At 49.7% G+C, this 21163-nt stretch overlaps 1 protein-coding gene across 1 annotated transcript in view; it reads left to right on the forward strand.

Annotated features, from left to right (window-relative positions):
• Ttc7a (tetratricopeptide repeat domain 7A) overlaps positions 1–21163 on the forward strand; it is a 107533-nt gene that overhangs the window by 47331 nt on the left and 39039 nt on the right. The window contains exons 12-15 of the mRNA XM_028765082.1: positions 4301–4418; positions 5441–5498; positions 6632–6704; positions 11234–11394. Of these exons, the coding sequence (XP_028620915.1) occupies positions 4301–4418; positions 5441–5498; positions 6632–6704; positions 11234–11394 (410 nt within the window). The remainder of the gene's footprint in view (positions 1–4300; positions 4419–5440; positions 5499–6631; positions 6705–11233; positions 11395–21163) is intronic.

Below are 21163 nucleotides of genomic sequence, written 5' to 3' on the forward strand. Positions count from 1 at the left end.
TTTCCCTCCGCTGCATAATTACAGTGATTATGTGCATTCAGATTACATGGTAATAAAATTAGGATCAAATCAGTCCAAATTGAAATCAGATGAGTTAGGAGCAAAGTAATCAATGACAACATAAATAGAAAAGCCCAAAAGGAAGCTTAAACATGGAGACTTGTCATCAGAAAATGGGAGAAAGGCGGGCTGTTATCAGGGACTGAGAACAGTTTGAATGTTGGATGGTCAGCAAGACTCTTCAGAGGAGTAAGGATGAGGCTGAGCTGGGCAGCCTTCCTGGCCTGAATGTTTCCTCTGGACACCTCTACCCCCTCGTCTTTTATTAAAGTTAGTTTTCCTTTGTTTTTATTCTATGTGGCTTGTTCCCCTGCATGTATGTCTGTGCAATCCTCACAGAGGCCAGAAGAGGGCATCAGGTCCTCTAGGACTGGAGTTACAGATGGTTGTAAACCACCATGTGGGTGCTAGGTATCTAACATAGATCTTCTAGAAGAACAGCCAGTACTCTCAACTGCTGAGCCATCTTAGAGTCTGGTTTATACTCACCTGGGGCATGGATTGAATTGTGGAATGCTTCTCCAGGGCAGAATTTGGTCTTTTCTGAGACCAATGGGTGATGCAGTGAGTGTCTATGCCCCTGCCCTCCAGGAACTCCGTCTCTTCGCTGTGATCTTTGCCCAGTGTTTCCAAGTGTCTTCTGCACTTGCTTTGCCTTGCTTTCTGGCCACAAGGCAAATTTGGGGAGAAGGTAGAAAAGAAGATGTTGACATTTTCTTGGCTCCTTCCAAAGACATTTAAAAATGATTTAGTTTTAAAAGTTGGAACCTCTTTAGGAGATATAGAGGACGGCATGCGTGTATACTGTATGCCACACAGACAGAAGAGGTTGGAAATAAGATGTAGGTAAGCCCACTGTGCGAAGGTCTGTAATGTGTCTCTCATGGGATCTATGTCCCGAGTAAGCAGAACAGGTGCCAGAAAGAGCATAGGCTATGGGAAATAGATAAGGTTCAAGTTTTTAGTCTACCTACCCACTAGCCTGTGTGACTTTGAGGGAGTGATTTTCTCTGTGTGTGCCTCTGTTTCCTCATCTATAATGTGGGAGCTGGCATGCCCACTAATCGGGTGGTTGTGAGCCTTAGGAAACGGTGTGTCTACATGGCACATTGCAGGCACATGACAAATGCTTGTGCCGTTATGGCACCTTCAAAATAGTAAGCATTTAGGAAGGACATGGTTTTGCTTTCCTTTCCAAGTCCAGGAGGGTGGGTCATTCATGAAGCAGGGAAGCACACCAGCTCTCTTGCCACTGCCTTGTACAAGTTTGAAAGTGCCTATTACTCCCTGAATAAAAAAAGCAGATTTTTCACAAAGCAGCTCCAGGCCCTATAGGAAGGGACCCAGGAGAAACCGGAGGTTTTTAAACAGAGCCTGCAGTCTCAGAAAAGAGTGCTCTCCAGTTCCTGCGAAGAGAGGAAGCCGGTGGAGCATCTGAAGCAGTGAAGGAGGCCGTAGGAGATGGAAGGCAACCCTGAGCCCAGCAAGTGTGCTGGCTCAGCTCCAAGTCCACTGTGCAGGAACCAAATTAGGAATCCCTCAGAGACAGAGAAGCTTGGGAAAGCACACAGTGTCTCCTTACAAAGAGCACAGCAAAATCACCATACAGTGCACCTTGCTTCCCCAAGTGTCAGGGAAGGAACCTGAGAGAGTGCAGAGGGCAGCCATGGACCCGTCCGACTTGGTTGGGCTGGAGCCACACATAGCTCTGCCATTTGCTAACTGCTGACCATGGGCTGGGGATCACATAAGCTTCCTGTGCCTTATAACCTCCTGCCGTGGTGCTATGACATGGCTGTCAGGCCTTGGGCTGCTTAGATACCCAGAGGCAGGGAGGACCTTCCCTAGGTGGCCATGGCTATTCTGGGTGAGTGTTAGGAGACAGCATCAGAGTGGGATCAGGAGACAACACTGGGAAACCCTCAGGTACCTGTCCAGAGGACCACTGGCTTCCTAAATTGGAGACAAAGAGGAAGTGTCTGGAGTCTGGACCTGAATTCCCCAGCAGGAGGAGGCTAACAAGGGTAGAAATAGTGTTAAGCAGCCAAGAACCATATATATGCCACAGTACATATGGTCACTGCTGTGGATCGTGACAGTCTAAGCACACTAGACATCACAGTATCATGGCACCAGTTCTCCCAGCAGCCCTCTGAGGGAGACACTTGTCCCCAGTTTATAGAAGCAGGAACTGAGGCCCACTGGATAACCTCAAAGGGCTGGAGGCCAGGCAGTGTGACTGGTGCTGTGTCCTCATCACCACACAGCTCCACCTCTGTGAGGGGAGCTGACTAGAGAATCAGGAGCTGCTTCTGAGTCTGGTTGTGGTCCTAGTACTTCAGAGCCAGGGTTGCAGGGCCAAAATCTAAAGCTTTCGGATTGCCACACCTGCATTAGACGAAGAGAGACAGGACCTAATAAAATGTTCTGTTTTTATTTAGTTTTCATTTCGCTATGACAGCATCCCCCCATTTGCTAAAGTACCCACGTCCGTTAAGACCATGTGTAATTATTGTATTGTACATTAACTTACTTGAAATTAATACTACTTTTCCTTTATAATTACCACAGTGAATCCACATGCAGAAAGCCTGCCTTGTGGGTGGCACCAGAACTCAAAATACTGTTGGCTCTGTGAACAGTCATGAGTCTCAGGAATTTCTCATTCCCTGCACAGTGGGTACTATGCCCCTTCAGGGTTTTAGGGGTTTTGTTTGCTTTCTTTTATGCACACAGCTCGTCATAGCTGTGTTCAGACTGGGGACTTTCCTATTCATTGCTCCGCAGCTAACAGCCTCTGACTCGGGAAATTCCACTGCAATCCAAGGATAGAAACTTTACCTGTGCACCCTCCCCAGCCATGGCCAGCAGTCAGAGATACTCTGTTTAAGCTGGGGAGATCACCTTAAGTCAGGATATTTGTAGGGTTGGGCACTTATAGAAGCCAACACAAGCGTGAATCTCACCTCCACTGGATCGCCTGTGATTCTCTGGCTGGATAGAATACCTGTGGTTGGGGTGTGGCTGTGTGTCTGGTGGTGTGGAAGTATGTGTGAGTGGGAGGAAGATGTTGAAAGAAGCAACCCTGGGTTCCCAGGAGCCAGTGTTCTGAATGATACATAGACATATAGCTATGCTTAGCACATAGCAGGTTGGGAGCACTGTCTTACTCAGGGTTTCACTGCTGTGAAGAGACACCATGACCAAGGCAACTCTTACAAAGGACAGCATTTAATTGGGGCTGGCTTGCAGTTTCAGAGGTTCAGTCCATCATCATGGGGAGAAGCACAGCAGCATGCAGGCAGACATTGTGCTGGAGGAGTCAAGAGTTCTACATCTTGACCCAAAGGCAGCCAGGAGGAAGGTCTTTTTTTCACACTGAGCGGAGCTTGAGAATTAGAAAACTTTAAACACACTTCCTCCAACAAGGCCATATTTCCTAATAGTGCCACTTTCCATGAGCCAAGCATATTCAAACTACCATAGGCACCTAGGGAAGAGTTGGTGGCGACACATGAGAATAGACATAGTCTTAGCCCCACTCTACACCCTAGCCAGCCATACTGTTATGGGTGGTGCTACAGGCTGTCCATAAATTCTGCCTCCTAGGCCTTCTTATGTCCCATGCTGTGTGTAATTATGTGTGCCCATGTGGCCCGTGCCAGTTGGGCCTTTTCCAAGTGGAACAGTCTCCTGTTCCCAGGACAAAAACAGCCCAAGGCCTTCCCCCACACACATAATGTTCAAGCTCACTGGCTTCCTGCTCAGGAAGGGAGGGAGCAAGCCCTAGACTAGCCTGTGTGGCAGCCTGCCTACTTTGCAGGTTGACCATGTTCAAAAAGGCACATGTTCCCAAGACCCAGAACCAGGACTGGGTCCTTGTCTGCTGAACAGGCCCTATAGAAACTACATGAGGAGGAGCCACAGATACTTGCCTGTTTTGAGTTCATCCTCTCAGTAAAACAGGCTTTGGGGATTGTCTTTCTGGAAGAACCGGGACCTGTGACCTTGAGCACTGGCTCCTTGGATGGGTAACAGGCCCAGGGAGGCATTTCCTGGTAGATCAAACAGCTGGCTCTCCTGCATAGTCGCATGGCCTGGATAAGTCACATTGTCTACAGTTCAGCAAGAGGAGCTATTCTGTTTGCAGCTTACAGTGTCCCAGGTTGCTAACTGTGTTGCCTTCCCTGCTCAGGACAACAAAGCCCACCCCAGTGACCACTACCTCTCCTCTTTGCAGCTGGAAGAGGCAGAACACTTTGCCATGGTGGTGATTAGCCTTGGGGAGGAAGCAGGAGAGTTCCTGCCTAAAGGCTACCTGGCCCTGGGCCTCACCTATAGCCTGCAGGCCACTGATGGTGAGTGCCAGGACCGGCTGCCTGGGATGTTGCCTGAGGCTTCCCAGCTGCCTCCCCAGCATCTCATTCCACTAGTGATCTGTCCTTGCTTCTCCACACAGACACTTGCACTCCTCTGGGACATGTGCATGCACGTACACTCTTTGTGGCACATACATACATGCACGCACATACACCCCCCGCCACACACATGTGCATACATATGACATATGCATACACACACATACTCCCTGTCACACACATGTATACACATGGCATGTGTATGCACATACACTCCCCGCCACACACACATGAATACACGTCTCTCAGTTCCAAGAGTTTCTGATGGTGCTCAGACAACCACTAATGTGCAGTTCCTCCTCATGGACCCAGGTCTGTCACCATGTAGGTGCTACCTGGGCCACACTGCCTGTAGTGCTTCCTACAGTGTCATCCATCCTTCACCTCACCATGGCTTCCTTCTGTACCTCCTTGCCTGCCTGTATCCTCCACTCTGCAGCAATCCTAGGGTCTTTGAAATCCCTCTCAAACATGGCACAGACCCAAATACCTACAGGATTATCATATGGTTCTTATCTCTCCTGCCCTTGTTCCTAGCCATTCTAGTTCAGCCCAGTGCCTCCACATTGAGCAGATGGACACCTACTTTTGTATCCTTGAAGTCTGGAGAGAGGAAGGGATGAACCCCACTCAGACTTCACCTGCATCTCATAGTGCCTGCTCTTGTGTGTAGCCTCAAGGTACCCTTGAAGCCATATAGGACAGTCTGGTGCTGGCTGTTTTCTGCCCCTCGCACATTAAGTCATGGGATCTTCAGGCCCTGTCATTCTGGCTAGTGAGGTGGTCACCAGTCCCTTAGCTATAGTCTGATTCTGTCACAGCAGTTTTCTGTTACTGTACCCTGAGGTTGCACATGGGGCCCTGGTAGTCTCCTTCCTTGCCAAGTTCTTGTGCCCTGGGGATGGGCCAGGGAAAGAGTCGTACTTCTGTAGTGACCCCTCAATCTATCATGTCTCCTGCAGCCACCCTGAAGTCCAAGCAAGATGAGCTTCACCGCAAGGCCCTGCAGACCCTGGAGCGGTGAGGAGACCTAACCCTTTGCTTCTTTACGTGCAGAAGGATAAAATGGAGGGTCCCACAATGAAGTTTTACTCTCTGAAATGGATATTTCTGTCTCCCTTTTGTGGATAAGGAAACCAAATTGCCAGGAGGTCACCCAGTAGGCAGGAGTATGTTGTTGTGGTCAGGTGACTTTGCCCTTAGCCCTGGGCACTGGAGAGCCCTGTGGTCAGCTGAAAGCTGGGTTGCTACATCATCCAGGCCCAACCCTTGTTCCTGGGGCTCTTGGGCTTCCACTGGTGTTGTGATGCATAATGGAAGGCAGGAAAAGCAGCCTATATGGCAGTGGTTCTCAGCATGTGGGTTGCCTTTGGGGTTGCATATCAGATATCCTGCATATTAGATATTTGCATTATGATTTATTACAGTAGCAAAATTACATTTAGTAGCAATGAAGTAATTTTATGGTTGGCAGTCACCATGACTTGAGGGATTGTGTTAAAGGGTTACAGCATTAGGAAGGTTGAGAACCAGAGTCCTTCTAGCCCCGGCCTGACCTTATCAGAGCTGCAGGAACCTCCCACTCACACCCTGGACCTCACAGAGATTTCCTGGATTCAGGGGTGAAGAAAGCAAGGTCTTTCCTCCAGGTATCACCTTGCTCATACGCAGCTCACCTGAGCCTTCCTCCTCCCTCCAGTGACAAGGACGTTACTGGGGAAGGCCTTGCTAGGACTCCTTGTACCACTTTGATTGAAGCATATGACCCAGCAGCCTCCCTCTGGGTCAAGTTGTTTCCCAGTCACAAAATCAAGATATTCCAGTTCTAAATAACACCTGAGGCTTCCCCTCCTCTCCCAATGTTGCACCCCTGAGGCTTCTTGCTCAGACAGGAAGACTGCATCCTCCTCAGCCAGTGTGCTGTCCTTTAGCAGGAGAGCCAAGGTCGGGCTGAAGGCACACATAGGGAAACAGCCAGGCAACATTCACAGACTACTTCCCCATCCCTGTCCTTCCCTTCCCTTGACATCTGTCACCTGTGGAACCATCGGCTGCCATCTGAGAGTGGCTGGCAGAATCTCCCACGTATTGCCCCCAGCCCCCAGCACTGCTCAATTCATAGTAACTGACTTTTGACTCCCTCTCCTCTGCAGAGCCCAGGAACTGGCACCTGATGACCCCCAGATTATCTTCTATGTCTCCCTGCAGCTGGCCCTCGTCCGACAGGTGTGTTGTCTTAGTTCCTAACCCTTAGATCCATGGGACATCTGACCTCCTCTCTCTGTCCCTTGTTGTCCTTGTCGTTGTTTGAGGGGTCTACTGCAGATTCTGTCAGTGTGGTTACATCCACCCTGACTTTTCTTAGAATATTGCAATCTCAGAAACTGGTAAGAGACCACGACATCATTTGCTTGTGTCCTATACCTTACCCTCAACGCAGGGAAAGAGTGATTGACACATGACACATGGGGCTATTTCTAGATTGGCTACTGTGTTACCCAAAGCTCTCTCCTGACCGTGGAGACACCACTGCAGGCCCTGACCTCAGGGGTTCTGTAGGGTCCGTCTATCCACTAACACCTTTGTCCCCCCCAAGACCATCACCAGCACAACCACCATAGCTCTCCAGGTAGACGCCCCTTTCCCCATAGACATCCATGAGGTCAGTGTTAGGGGACCCCAACCATCACAGCACCCCCTTAAATCATGCCTTTCGGAGTCTCTGGCTTCGTGTACCCTGCAGGCCTCAGGCTAGTACTCTAGGCATCTCTGGTGACCTTGACCAGGGCATGCTGACTCTCATACATCCTGACTGTTTGGGGACTACTGTAGGTGACCTGAGACCTCAGTACAGATCCCATTTCCTGCTACTGGGAAACATGCTGAACTCCAAGCTGCCTGGACAAAGCCTCATAGACCTTGTCTACAGCCGGGTGTGGTGGTGCAACCTGCAAACCTGACACTTGAAAGGCTAAGACAGAATTCTTAAGATTGAAGCCAACGTGGGCTACTGATGGAGTTCCAGGCTAGTCTGGGATACACTTTAAGACACTGTCTCAAGAAATAAAAGAGAAAAAGAAATCTACATTCATATATAGACAAGCAAGGGTAGCCCTGGTAGTGGGTGCTGCTTCGTTTTTTTTCTTAAACGTCTCACACAAGGACATGACCTCATTTTATGCCTGAGGAAGTAAGGCCCTCCTAAGCCTAGGAACTGGTGGAGCCAGGGGTCTTTGCTCCAAAGTCCACGCTGCCCCAGCTAAGAAGCTTTTGGAGATAGGGCCCTTGATCCCTGCCCTGAGGCTGGGCTCATTATCATTCTTAACCTTTGAGGAGCTCTTCTGGCCCAAGGGCAGGAAGGCTCTGCCTTCTGCCTTCTCCTTCACCTAGAACCCCCTTTTTCTTGACTTCTCAATGCCTGTTAGACCTCACTACTGAAAGCCCTTCCTTCCTGCCTTAGCCTGGACTCCTCGTGCCTGTCCAGCCTGACTTGTCTCTCTCAGCCTTCTCTCTCAGCTCCTCTCTCCCCAGTGTCTCTGCCCATTCCTCCTCTGCTCCTCCGCCCCCCCCTCCTCTCACACTACCTTTTCCTCCCCTGTGATTCATTCATCACTTGGAAACCTATGCCGTATATCAACCATCCTGACTCCCAGGCCCTGGCTTAAGCTTGCTGCTTGCTGTATGTCTCTCCTCTGGAGGCATCACTCAGCTTCTGGAAACAGATGGAAAGGTACCTGAGACTGCTCTATTTTTAGCCATCTGTAAAGGAACCTGGTGCTTGTCTTGCCAATTTCGTTAAGGATAAACCTTTGGTGGAGTGTTTTTTAATCTCTTCAATTATTCACCTGTCTTTGATGAGTAGTGCACATCTTCCAAAAACAGTGCTGGTCAGGCCAGTGGAAACTGGTGCTCAGTTTCCTCGGGGAACAGCGGGAGCTGCTCAAAGGTTAAGAATGATAATACGCCCAGCCTCGGGCAGGGATCAAGGGCCCTATCTCCAAAAGCTTCTTAGCTGGGGCAGCATGGACTTTGGAGCAAAGGCCCCTGGCTCCACCAGTTCCTAGGCTTAGGAGGGCCTTACTTCCTCAGTTCTCAGATCTAGAAAATCTCAGAAGGCTGAGGGCCTTGAGTGGATTCTTAAGCTAGAATCATCACCCATTTGGGTCTCTGTGACCCTACCTTCTGGCTCTTTCTGCCTAGAGCATGGCTGGCTGCCCTGATCTCTAACATCTGGGGATTTGGATACCTAGGATATTGGGGTCTGGTCTGGTGAATCACTGTGAAGGACCAGACTTGGAGAGTCACATAAACTAAGATGGTAGCTGCTTCTTCATGTTTTTCTTGCCCTATGCACAATTCCAGACCTGGCACTTGGTGCTTGTGGCCTCCTCAGAGACCATAAGGAGACCATTGATGAGGCTGGCCCAGTGGGAATCCAAAGCACCACAGGGAACACATGAAGCTGGTGTGAGCAAGACTCTTAGAAGACTCTGTATAGGTCAGTGGTAGAACACAAGCTTAGTATATGAAAGGCCCTGGGTTCGGTCTCCAGAACTGCATTAAAACAAAACAAAACAAAACAAAAAAAAATCTCGAGCCGTGATATGGACAGAGCCTAATGCAGAACTAATACAGCTGCCAGCTGCCAGTGGGCATTCGCCCTTGGGGTAGCAGGAAGAATACGACAGTTTCTTTGTTGTGGGATCTTAAGAGGCTTAAGGGGGAAACACAGTCTTTGAAAAACCCACTGAGCTGGTACTCTGTAGGGTGTGTATCATACCTCAGCCTCTGAGCAACCACAGGTTGCCTGTCTGACCACATCCTACTGCAGAGGAAATGCAGACCAGAGGAGTGTTCCTGCCTCACCCTAGGTACCAGCAAAGCAGTGGAGGAGCTGGGTGCATATGCTCCACCCTACTCAGGAGCCAAAACTTTTGGTCCTGTGAGGCTGAGTGGGAAGGATATTTCTCCATTGGTGTCCTGTAAGGTTGTTTTCCCTGCTGTGATGAGCATGAACAGAGTGATGGAGGAGCCTGATCTGTGCTGGGCTTGTAGCCAGCACGATGCCTAAACAGGCCATCCTAACCCTCCTCCTTCCTACCTGGTGCGATGTCTCTCAGTCCTCTCTTCTGGTTATGTATCCACAGCCTCCACAACCGCCAGGGGTAGGTAGGTGGCTGAGGGGAAGCCAGGGGAATGGATGGGCATTCCGACAGAAGTAAGGCCTTGCAATAAGGGCACTGTTTACTGAGGCAGCAGGAAGAGGAAGCCACATGCATTCTGGGGAACTGAGCTGAGTTAGAACACCACTCTGAGGAGGGAGATGATAGGCTAGATCCCACCATAACACTCTGAACCTGCAGTTTAAGAGAGATAGCCTACATCAGAGATTCTTAGCCTGTGGGTTGCAACCAACACAGGGGTTGCATACCAGATATCCTGCATATAAGGTATTACGATTTATTGCTGCAAAAATACATTACAGCAAAAATGCAGTTATGAAGTAGCAACGGAATAATTTTATGGTTGGGGACTGTATTAAAGGGTCACAACATTAGGAAGGTTGAGAACCACTGCCCTACACTGAGCCCCTCATTAGCAGGCTGTGTGGGCTTATGCTTGAACAGACAAGGGGTTAAAAGATACACAAGCATGCTGTGTGTACCTTACCAGTTTGATTCATCTCAGTAAGGTATATACCTAGCCTGCAGGAAATGGAATTACAAGAGGCAGGAACTCCCAGGGATAAGAGACCCAGATCTTTCAAATTCACAAATAAGGTGTTGCTTTCTCCAACAGCCTATCCTTCCCCAAAGAGCAAGCTGTTTTGATTCGAATAGGCAGGTGGCAGGTAGCCCCAGGTGTGCTGGGAGCAAGAGATCACCTTGTTTGCTGGGGAAGGAGGAGGTAGTGAAGGGTGGGCACACACCAGGACAACCCAGCCTCCTTGGTAGGAGCATATTTCTATTGGTGACTATCAGAATTTCTTTCACTCCTTAATATTTGTGGAAACTTCCCAGACCATGCAAAGGGTTCTCAAGCCAGCCTACGTGAGAAAAGTTCACTGAACTTACTGACTGACCTCTGTGGTCCAGCGAGGGGAAGGGGGAAGGTACTTGGTACAGTTGGATGGAGGAAAGCAGCATTCACTGAGATCTTATGGTCCATCCTGAGCCGTGCTGTGCTCAGTAGAGCTTCCTCAACAGAAGAGACCATCAGATTTTTCCCAGTTCCAGCTTGGAGCAAAGGTTTGGCAGAGCCAGGGTTGTGTCATCTTCCTTGCTTGTCTGTCAGACACAAAGCAGTAGGAGCCTGTTGTCCTTCCCTCAGCAGGAAGGGAGGCAAAAACACTTGTGTGGCAGCAGATCTGCCCCACCTGAGAGAAAGGCTCTGCCTCACCTGTGGTAGCTTCTCCACCCCCTTTCCATGGCTTTCTTGGCCCTGTGGGCTCTGGCTCCATTTTCCCTATCTAATCTTACTGTAGAACAACACTTAACTATTAAGTACAAAAACCAAGACTACTGTCTAGCTCACACACTGCCTTTGGTCACACTGGAGCACCCCTGAGTGGGACTCTGTTGACCCTGTTAGCCAAGCTCTGGGAAGGGCCTCCCCTTGTGGCGGGCAGCCTATACCTAAGGCTCCCTATTCCTTCCATTCAAGATGCTTGCTTCTGGTGTCCCTGGCTTACCTGAGTAGGGCCGAGCCATTCCATTCTGGTCTTAAGGTCCCTAAACTGGCATCTCTCCTTGCAGATCTCCAGCGCCATGGAGCATCTTCAGGAGGCCCTGACGATGTGCAGGGATGATGCCAATGCTCTCCACCTGCTAGCACTGCTCTTCTCTGCCCAGAAGCATCACCAGCACGCCCTGGATGTCATCAATATGGCCATTACCGAGCATCCTGAAAATTTCAAGTGAGTCTCCTTGGGTCGGTGCTTCGTGGAGGGCTGGCTTGGTCACTGTATGGCTGCTTTGTACGCCTCAGCTTGTCACATTGCCAGCCAGTACACAGAGTATAGTGTCCATTGCATAGAAACTTTGTGGGCAGAGCGACAAGGAGGCATAGGAAGGACAAGGGGCTGTGGCGTTCTGCAGAAGGTGCTCGGTGGGGACTCGTGAGCTGGAGCTCCTAGACCCCCACACAGAGGCTGTGGATTGTGTGTATACAGGTTAGCTCTTCCACCCAGCCCTCTAGTCCTGGGGGTACCACTTGGTAAGGTGTGTGACTTAATCATGACCCTGACACAACCAGCCAAGGATGAAATCCTAAAGCTAGCTGGGCTGGTGGAGGGCAGAGGAACCATCCGAACTGCATCCTTTTCTGGAAGCTGAGGGAATAGTTATCTTCCTTCAGGATGGCCCTGACCCTTCATACTTACTACACCAACCACATGCCCGGCTTCTTGGAGCAGAGTTCACCTTGCACTAGGTCAGGGAGCAGCAGGTAGGGTAGGATTGGGTCTCTTTCCCCTACCCACTATAAAGTGACCTGTTATCAAACCAGGACAGAAGCCACAGCATGGCTCTGTGAAGAGACCATGGGGGATGTCATGACTGATGACCCCTGAGCCTCTTCCCTGTGTCTCCAGACTGTCTACTGTCTGTAATCTAACCTACCCCTAGCCCGATTCCTGACCCTCCACTTACCCCACTCTCCTGCCCCAGTGGATCCTAGCTGTTCAAAAGCGTAGAGCATGTGTCTACTTTGATAGTCCATCCTAGTATTGAGGGATAGCGTGGGTTCTGAGCCTTGTTTCATCCAGCCTTAGAGAAATGATCCTAAGACACTTCAGGGATTCTAAAATGCAGATCAACCAGATGTGGGCAACGGAAAACCCAGGTGTAATACAGCAATACCAGGTGGTAGTTTTATTTTATTTATTTTTAATTTACACATGTGCAATGGCACATGTGTGGATGTCAGAGTGTCCTCGAGGCCGTCAGTTCTCTTCATCAGGTAAGTCCTGGAGATACCACTCGGGTCTTCAGGCTTGGTAGTGAATGCCTTTACCCACTCAATTATCTTCCCAACCCTGTGTTTTTATATTCAGTAAAAATCCAGGTGAGAAGAGGCCTCTGCTCTCCCCAGTGGTACCTTGCTTTTTCTAGACTATCCTCACCTGCCTGGCAATTCCTAACTCGTTGCTGCAAGGTCTGTGTGCTAGTATCTCCTCATGCCTGCACATATTTGTGTGCTTGTGTGTGTGTTTACTCTGCTGGTTGGACTAAGTGGGAAAAGAAACATTCAAGGAAAAAAGCTTAGAACTCTTGGGTGGAAAAGGAAGAAATGTTCTACCCACTGTCAGGCCTGAACAGAAGCACTGAACAGCCAAGGTGCTTGGCCCCACAGCATTAAGTGTGGTTAAAAGTGCTTGGCCCAGCAGCATTAAGTGTTCTTTGGCCTCAAGTCCTTTCCAAACAGATCTTCATGAAAACCCAGATGTGAAGGTAGAAGAGCCTTGCCTCCCATCCTGGCTCTCCCACTTTGCTCTCAGCATCTTCTCATGGCTTCAGCACTGGATGTTCTACTGGCCCAGTGCACTCTCCCTAGCCTGTCCTGGGAGGCTGTTTCCCTTGCTGGAAGTCTGCTTGAACCTCAAGCTGTGTGAGGTGCACTAGGATCTACTTCTTTGCTTCTGGGACCACCCTGGGAAGATGCTTCCTCCCACTGGCTCCCCTCTCATGGACCTGCTCAGGGAATGGATTGGGCAGCCCCCCACTCCCTGTGGTGTGAGTGAGCCCCACTGCTCTGCACAGCTGCACTCCCCAGGATGTGCCCTGTTCTCCCCGAGTATCCTCACAGGCAGATGGAGAGGTTTGGTCGTAGAGCTTGATGCCTACCACTCCAACCCCACCCTTTCAAGAGGAGCCCCAAGGGTGTACATGAATGAGAACTTTCCTATTTTCAAGGAGATAGCTTTCAGCAGGTTCTTAAAGGGGCCAGGACCCCAGAGCCAAGTGTTGATGACGTAAGTGAGTATTTGCCCTTGTGTAGGCTGACTGTCCCCACTCCCTGGTGCTTTCTTTTTTCACTCCCTGCCCTCATGTTCTTATGAAGCTGCTTGAAAAATAGTATCTCTGCTTCCACAGGAAGAGCCTTAAGGGGGCAGCCTATGCCATGAGAACTGCTCACTGACAGAGACTGCACGGAGAGGCAGCAGGAGGTGTGAGACCCCGCACAGTATTGTTCCCTGTTACAACAGAGTGTAGTTCTGCAGAGCTCGAGGGAATGAATATAATCTGCCCCAAGGGGAACTCCCCCACTTGTTTTGCTCGATTAGTGGGGGTCAGATGATGTGGAGAACTCATTCTTTATCAGCTTCCAGACTCAAGCTCTACTTTGATCTGAACTGGCCCTAAAAGGCTACAAAACTAACCAGATAGGAACTCATGGGATTCAGGACACCAAAGTGTGAGAAAATAAATCTTTCTTATAGAAAAAAAAATCACACACACACACTTGCATGCCAAGTCCATCCAGTGACCAGGTCCCTTTGCAAATAAATTAAAACTGTTCCCCACAGATGAAACCCTGCAGTACAGAAGCCCATGGATTAGCAGTAAATGTCATTGAGTCCATTATGGGTCAAGGATCACTGAAAAATGTCATTGCTTTCGATTGACTGTGTGTCCTGCTTCTCCGGCTGCCCCTGTGCTAGGAGCAGGCCATGCGGGACTCCAGCTGTTGCTAGCAGTTAATTAAACCACCAGTCCAGTAAACATTGCTCAGCAAAACAACACAAAGCAACCCGCCTTGGCCTGACCACATCATGCCTAACAAAGTGTGTTCTCAGGCCTGTGATATGGGCTGTCTCCCACCAAGTACCTTGCAGCAGCTATCCTGGTGGCCTAGCCTTCTAAAGGCTTTCCTTTCTGCAAAGTAATCAGTTCAGTGGACCCAAGAACTGTCCCCCATGAAGGACAGATGCCATCAGGTCAGTGTAGGGGTAGCTGCTTTGCCTGCTACTGCTTAGGAGAGGCCTAGACAAAGGAGGAAGCTGACCCCTAAGCGAACCCCCATCTTATGAGTTTACCCTAGAGTGAGAGCCAATCAAGTCACTGCCTTGAGTCACTTCTATTACTTATCTGCCACACGCAGCAATGTGTTCCTCTTTAACTAAAATAAATTTAAAACTCTGCCCTGCCTCTTCTGCTTCTCAAGTGTGTTGTGAGACACGGACTGGAGGTCATGGCTTGGTGGACCGCTGTGTCCAAAGTCCCATTGTGGAGGAAAGCCACAAAGTCCTGTTGACACCTGGCCCTGACAGTGTACAGTGAGCTAGGAGCTGAAGGAGGGGGATCCTGATGGGACTTGGCTGTGAGTGACACAGAGGAGCAGTCACTGTTCCCACACAGGCCCCATTGTGGCATGCAAGGCAGAACCCAGCCTCTGGGGAGTCCAGATTCTGAAAACCCTTCTTACTCGGGGATTATGAAGCCGAGTGGAGGGGATCTTGATGCCCATGCTGGAGGATGACCTTTGGTTAGCACGGCTAAGGTTTAAAAAGGCAGAAACGTGATGAGGCAGAGCCTGATTCCTCCACTGGGACAGTGTGAACCTGGTGGGAACCAGATACCCCAGCAGCTTCCTGAACTCCTATGGGCTTCCCTGGACACATGTACCAGGCGGCCAGGAGGCCCCAACCTGTGGGGAATGTGAGAATTTTAGCAGGCACAGAGTTGTCTTTACTTGTCCTTCCCATGGAAGAGGCAGCTGGGAAGTGTCCAGGAGGAACAGGGATATTGTGTGGGGAGGGATGGACCACCATGAGCACTGTAGGGAGATGGTTTTAGGTAACACATTCCTTCAGCTTTACTCAGGCCCTTGTAGTGAAGGTCACCATAGAAACCAAACAAAGTTCCAAGGCCAAGGATGGGAGCTTTCCAATAACTGAGCTGTCAGCCATCTCCCCGCCTAGTCCTGCAGCCTGCCAGGCTGACTCTGAAGACCCAGGGCCCTCAAGTGACATGAGAGTAAATGTGTTTTTTTCCTAGTTCCACCAGGGTCAGGGCCACCTACCCACCCCTTATCTGACACAATAGGCATTCCTGAGAGCCCCTGCTGGCCCAGCCCCTACTCCTAGGAGACTTGGGAAGCCCTGAGGGAATTGTGTCAAAGCCCCAGAGGAGCTTGCCAGTGTAGGAACAATATGGCCCTCTCCACAAGTCAGTGCTCGCCCCAGATAAACAAAGGAACTGCTGCATCCATCTGCCCCAGGAAACCAGGGCTGTTTTGGAAAATGTTTGAGGTGATATAACTAGGTATTAGCTGGAGCCAGACTCTAGCTAGATCCAGTCAAGGCTGAAGTTGAGCCTCCAGAACATTTCTCCGAGCTACCTGTACCCCCTTCACACACACACACACACACACACACCCCTATTTATCAGGTTGCATATGACATATTTCTGGAGGGGCAGTCCACCAAGCAGAAGGAATCAGATTCCTAGGACTTCTGCCTTAAACCCAGTGTGTTTATTTGATTGTTCTTATTAAGGACTTGTGACACATCAAAAGGATGCTTAAAATACCAACACTTGAGGAGGGGGTTGGGATCAAAGGTATTAACACAAGCATAGTTTATCACTCTGCTGGGTTCATTAAACATGTTTGGCTGCCACAGTGCATGGGGACAGTAGCCAGGACTCTCTGGCCATGAGACCAAGGAAGTGCTAAGCCAGGCATAATCACTGGCACCCTCGGATCCTTCTCAAAGGTCAGCTCCTCCTTGGCTGAGCCGGGGTTGACATTCAGCATTTCTCCTCGGCTCTCCCATGAGCACCTCTGTGGTCTCCTTCTGTGTGACTTGAGAAGACCTATGACAGAGCCCTGTACTTTCGTTAACTGCTCTGCCCACAAGAGCCTGCCTCTTTAGTGGGAAGCCATCACGGTTAGCACACTGGATGAAAACCATAGATGCAGAGACTGAGGCTCTATATATCAGGCCAGAACCTACCCTTGTTGTCTACCTGAAATGGCAAGGCCCTTTGTTGTATGAGTTGTGTTCAAGTCTGGAGAGGTTATCAGGGTGGGTATTAAGTGATCTGTGGTAGGACATTGGGAGGTTGGTGGGGTAGGGTCAGCGGCAGTTGATACTGTACACAGATGGAAACAGTACGTTCAGGCACCATGTGCCAGATCTGTAGGCTGGGGCTCCTCACCAGGTGGAGCGAGGCCTTTGAAGGCCAGGAGTTACTACTCTGGGAAGCTGAGACTTTTGGGCTGTTGCTTTTTAAAGCTTCAAAGTCAGATCGAGTTAAATTTAAGAGGCAGAGGATCATTGTGAGCCTTCAAGGATTAGGGAACATGGGTCATAGTAATCCTCCATACCAGGGAAAAATCATTAGCTTTAAGGTTAAGAACTGCTAAAGAGGATCCCTTGAGTGTTAAAGATTAGTCTGAGGGAAAGTAATAAAATTAGGGGCGACCCCTCCCCTCTCAGGGAGGCCATTCCCTATAAAAATCACACCCTCAAAGAGCATGTGCCTGAGTAATCAGCCCTTTGACCTCCTGGCTTTCCCAGAGCAGTGGAATTTGGAGGATCTAGGGAACCCTGCATCACTTAGCATGACCCTGGCATCCTAGATAAGGTCTGGGCCTCCTTGCAAAAGCCTGGTGATTACAGACTGAATGGGAACCTAGAGGAATTGGCTAGTGTTGGGTGGAGGGAGGACAGTTCCTCCCTGTCTCTGAGCCCATCCTGTTATTCTTTCATGAAGTGGGGACCTCTGTACCTCCTCCAGACATTTACCTTGCCTTTTAGCCCTCCTGGTTACTTTCCTGCTCCCCAGAGACACCTCTGTTCTTGGAGCGTTCACATTTCAGACCTAAACTGCTGCACTGGAGACTCAATGCTGACCTTTCTCCCTTGTATTATCTAAGTTTGAAGGCCTCTCCATGGCAGAGACTGTAGCCTCTGCTCTGCCTACTGCTCCAGTGGAGGGCGGAGGCTGGGTGTGAGGCTGGAGACCCTCAGATTGGCAGGATTCTTGGGGTAGAAGGAAGAGAAAGGGAGGGAACCTGGAGGGTTCAGGCACCTCACAGCCCTGGTCCTGCTTAATTGTTTTGGTTTGACTTTTTATTGGTGTTGTTTTTAATAAAACCAGATCTCATGTAGCCTAGGCTGGCCTTGAACTTCTGATCCTCCTGCCTCTACCTCCTGAGTGCTTGGAGCATAGATTCACACTACCACACCCACTATGACTTGACCTTATAACTCTGATATGAAGAAGTTAATGGCAAAGTGGAGTGACATATCAAGCAAGATTAAATACCTGGTGAGGGATGACTAGAACTGGTAGCTGGATACTGTGACCTATTTGGAACCCTGGGGCATCGAATTCCTGCATTGATGTTGTTCTCCTCCCAGCCGCCCTGGGAGTGATCAGAACTGTTTCCATTTGCATTTTACAGGTGAGGGCATGGATGGGGCTCTAAGTTCGTGTCATACCCCAGACTCCTTGGCTCCAAGCAGGGATGCCAGTGTCATCAAAGTCAGCTCAGCTCTCTGAGGCCAAGTTGGGGAAGCCAGGGAACCGTTCCTGTGGATTCCACTGTGCTCAGCTCTGGCCTGAGGAGTTAGACTTTACATTAGTGTGGCCCTCACTCAGAGAACACCCTGCTTCTCCACTCAATTACGTTTCCTATAAAAATAGAACTCTTCATTAAAACAAACAGCACAGAAAGCCATCAGCTAGAATTACTAATTACTGTCCTTTAAAGAGATAATGTCCCCTTCTGAACACCTGCCACCACCCTTCAAGGAGCCAGGGAGAACAAGAAAAGCCTCCCAGGGCCTCCAGAGCACAGTGGGGACCAGTGGGGCCAGGAAGAATGGGATGTTCTGGAAGTTTCCCTGAAGACTTGCTTCCTTGAAATTGCTCTGGCCCCTGGGGACATCCAGAGGCTTTGAGGAATCCTTCCGATTCAACTATCTTCTGTGCTGTGGCTCAGGCTGGTTTGTTGAGTATGAAGGAAAGCCACTGGAACATAAGGGCCTAACCAGCCTAGACAAACCTGGGCCTGGCAGGAAGACAGGTCTGAGAATAACAGATAACAGTCCTCAAGGGGAACTGTGTGCAGCCGCTGGACAACCTCTGTTGCTCCATGGCCGGCTCTGCTTTGCAGCTGCACAGACACATTTGGACAGGCCAGGGCTCTTGTAGAGAACACTTGTAGAGCTGGAAAAAAATGTAGTACCTCACATCTCATTTGCCAGGAAGTGAAACAGGGCCAGGGTGACTCCCTCATCTTGTTACATGATGTAACAATTAAGATGTGTGCCAGGGGTCCAGAGTCTGGGGCATGCTCAAGAGAGCTGAGCTCCTAGACAGTGGGCTTCTGTCTGCACCCTAGCTCCCTGCTAGGACCAGACACTTGAAAGAGTGTCATCACAACCAAGGAGGGTGCTTCCCACTTGTCACATGGCCTCCAAACTACTGAGCAGGCCAGAAAGCTCAGGCACTTTCCAGAGCCTTCTTTCTTCTGTGTCTGATAAGTCTCAGGTTCAAAGCAGGAAGTCTGCCTGATATTCAGGACAGCTGTGCTCTCCCTGGGGTTTCAGCTGCTGGTCATAGCTCATCAGGGTTTCAGCCTCGTGCAGAGACTCTGTGAGTAGACGATTTCCCTCCTGTTTTACAGATATGGAACCTGTGACACGCTCAACAGAGGTGGGTCATTGGTTCAAGTTTCTGTCTCCAAGGCCAGTATTCATGATGCACTTTAAGAACAATAATGATTAAACTTGACCATCCCTCTCCTGGAATAACTTTCTTCAGGGCCCAGTAGATTCTGGTATTCTAGTCCTGTAGAGAAGTTTCAGTTATACTTTTTTGCCTTTGACCCCAGAGATGAAGAACTCTTAACCCCTAGTCAGAAAGAGCCAGGCACCTGCACATCAACCCTAGAATGTGCACAGTACACCTAGAGCACACAGCTCCTCCACAGAGCCTGTCCTGTGAGGTAAGACCTTGCTTGTGAGCAGTTTGGAATGGAATTGGTCAGTGTCTTGTCTGCCTGATGTTGTGAATCCCTCCCACACTGCAGCTATAAGAAGTCAAGTGACAAGACTTCCTCTATAAGCATGTATGCTGAGTACCAACCCAGGAAGTGGGGAAGCAAGACACACTCCTGCTGAGTGGGGTGAATGAGCTGGTGAAACTTACTAGCCAGGTGGGCATAAACTGCAGGACACAAAGATAAATGGTGAATTTCCCACCTATACCAGGCCCGGCCACAGACTTCTTCCTGGAGTATCTGACTAGAAATAACTTCATTTAAACTTATCTTCATTATTAAACTTTTAGACAAGAGAGGCATGGCACGTAATTAAGTGCCAGCTGAATACATAAGGTTACCTAGCGGTTTCTTGAAGGAGGACCTTGGCCTTGGAACTTTTTCCTAAAGTTTTTATAATTCAGTTAAAGACATTTTAGACTCATCTGTATGATGTATGATGTGTCTGAAGGTAGGAAAAAAACAGGCTTGCTCAATCTGCCTTGGCTGTCCTCCCAAAAGCACCCTTGGAAGCACTGGGTTCTGATGAGGCTGAAACTATAACTGCAGCCAGTCACGATGGCACACCAGGGGCTCTGTCTGAACAGCTGGGCAGGAATCAGCCTGTGCAGTCTGAGCTGGATAAAGAATGCCTTCCTGAGCAGTGGATTCAAGTCATTTAAAGATCCGGAGTCTGTAGATCCATTACGTCTAACACTGAGTTTGAGACAGGCCAGCAGTGTGTACTTCTGGATGTTGTGAAGACTTGTATTGGGAAGGGGAATGTACAGCCATATGGAGATACAGAAAAAGCTACAGGGTGACATCTATGTAGGAGTTGGCCAGATGTGACAAGGAGGAAGGTTGAACCCCAGCAGAAGCCACTTCAAGAAACAAAGCAGGGAAAAGTGTCAAGGAGCTGCTGCCACCAAGTAATCTGCCCAAGGCCTATGGGAGTGGGGGGAGCAGGAATGGGAAGTAGAACTCAAACTGGAAGACCTTGAGGGCCATGCTGAGGCCCGTATACTGATAGTGTAGACATTCGGCAGGACGAGTTCTGTTGTATTCCTCCGGCAGTTCTCAACTTCCAGCCTAGGAAGTCTCCTCAGGAGCTAATTTGGAGCTTCAGGACCCTCAGCCTGAGGCTCACACCCATGAGTGATTGTTGGGGCTCTTGCCCAATGTAGAAGATGTGGTTGAGTTGAGAAATCCCACTCCAGGTCATTCAAGCTAGAGGAATGTCAGCCACTGGGAGGGAGGATACAGCTTGCACTGATGGAGGCTGTTTATCCAGCTCACCCTTTCTGTCCAGGGCTCATGGTACCTCTCACCGGTCTTCAGGAACTCATCCTAGCTCTGAGGCAGGGACTTAAGTGTGACTCAGTGGCAGCAATGGGAAGAGATCTATGGCTAAGAAGGCTGTCTGTGGAAAGTCCCAAAGCCTGGGGGCTGGGTTGCCCTGGGAACTCTGATGCTCTGGTACCCAGGGGAAGGTGGGCTTAGGCTGAACCTCCCTAACCCTTGGCTCTGAGTGCAGTTGTCTTCCTGCCCAGCCTGAGTTCCTTCACTCTCCCACACTCCTCCTCGTCATCCGGCACTAGCAAGATACTGCTCCTTCTCTTGCTCTGGAATCAGCTCTGAAAACACAGCGCATGATTCTCTGGGCAGGCTGATATTTATAGCACTCTAAT

The sequence above is a fragment of the Grammomys surdaster genome, unplaced genomic scaffold (genome assembly GCF_004785775.1).
Source record: "Grammomys surdaster isolate TR1022 unplaced genomic scaffold, NIH_TR_1.0 149, whole genome shotgun sequence".
Classification (NCBI taxonomy): Eukaryota; Metazoa; Chordata; class Mammalia; order Rodentia; family Muridae; genus Grammomys; species Grammomys surdaster.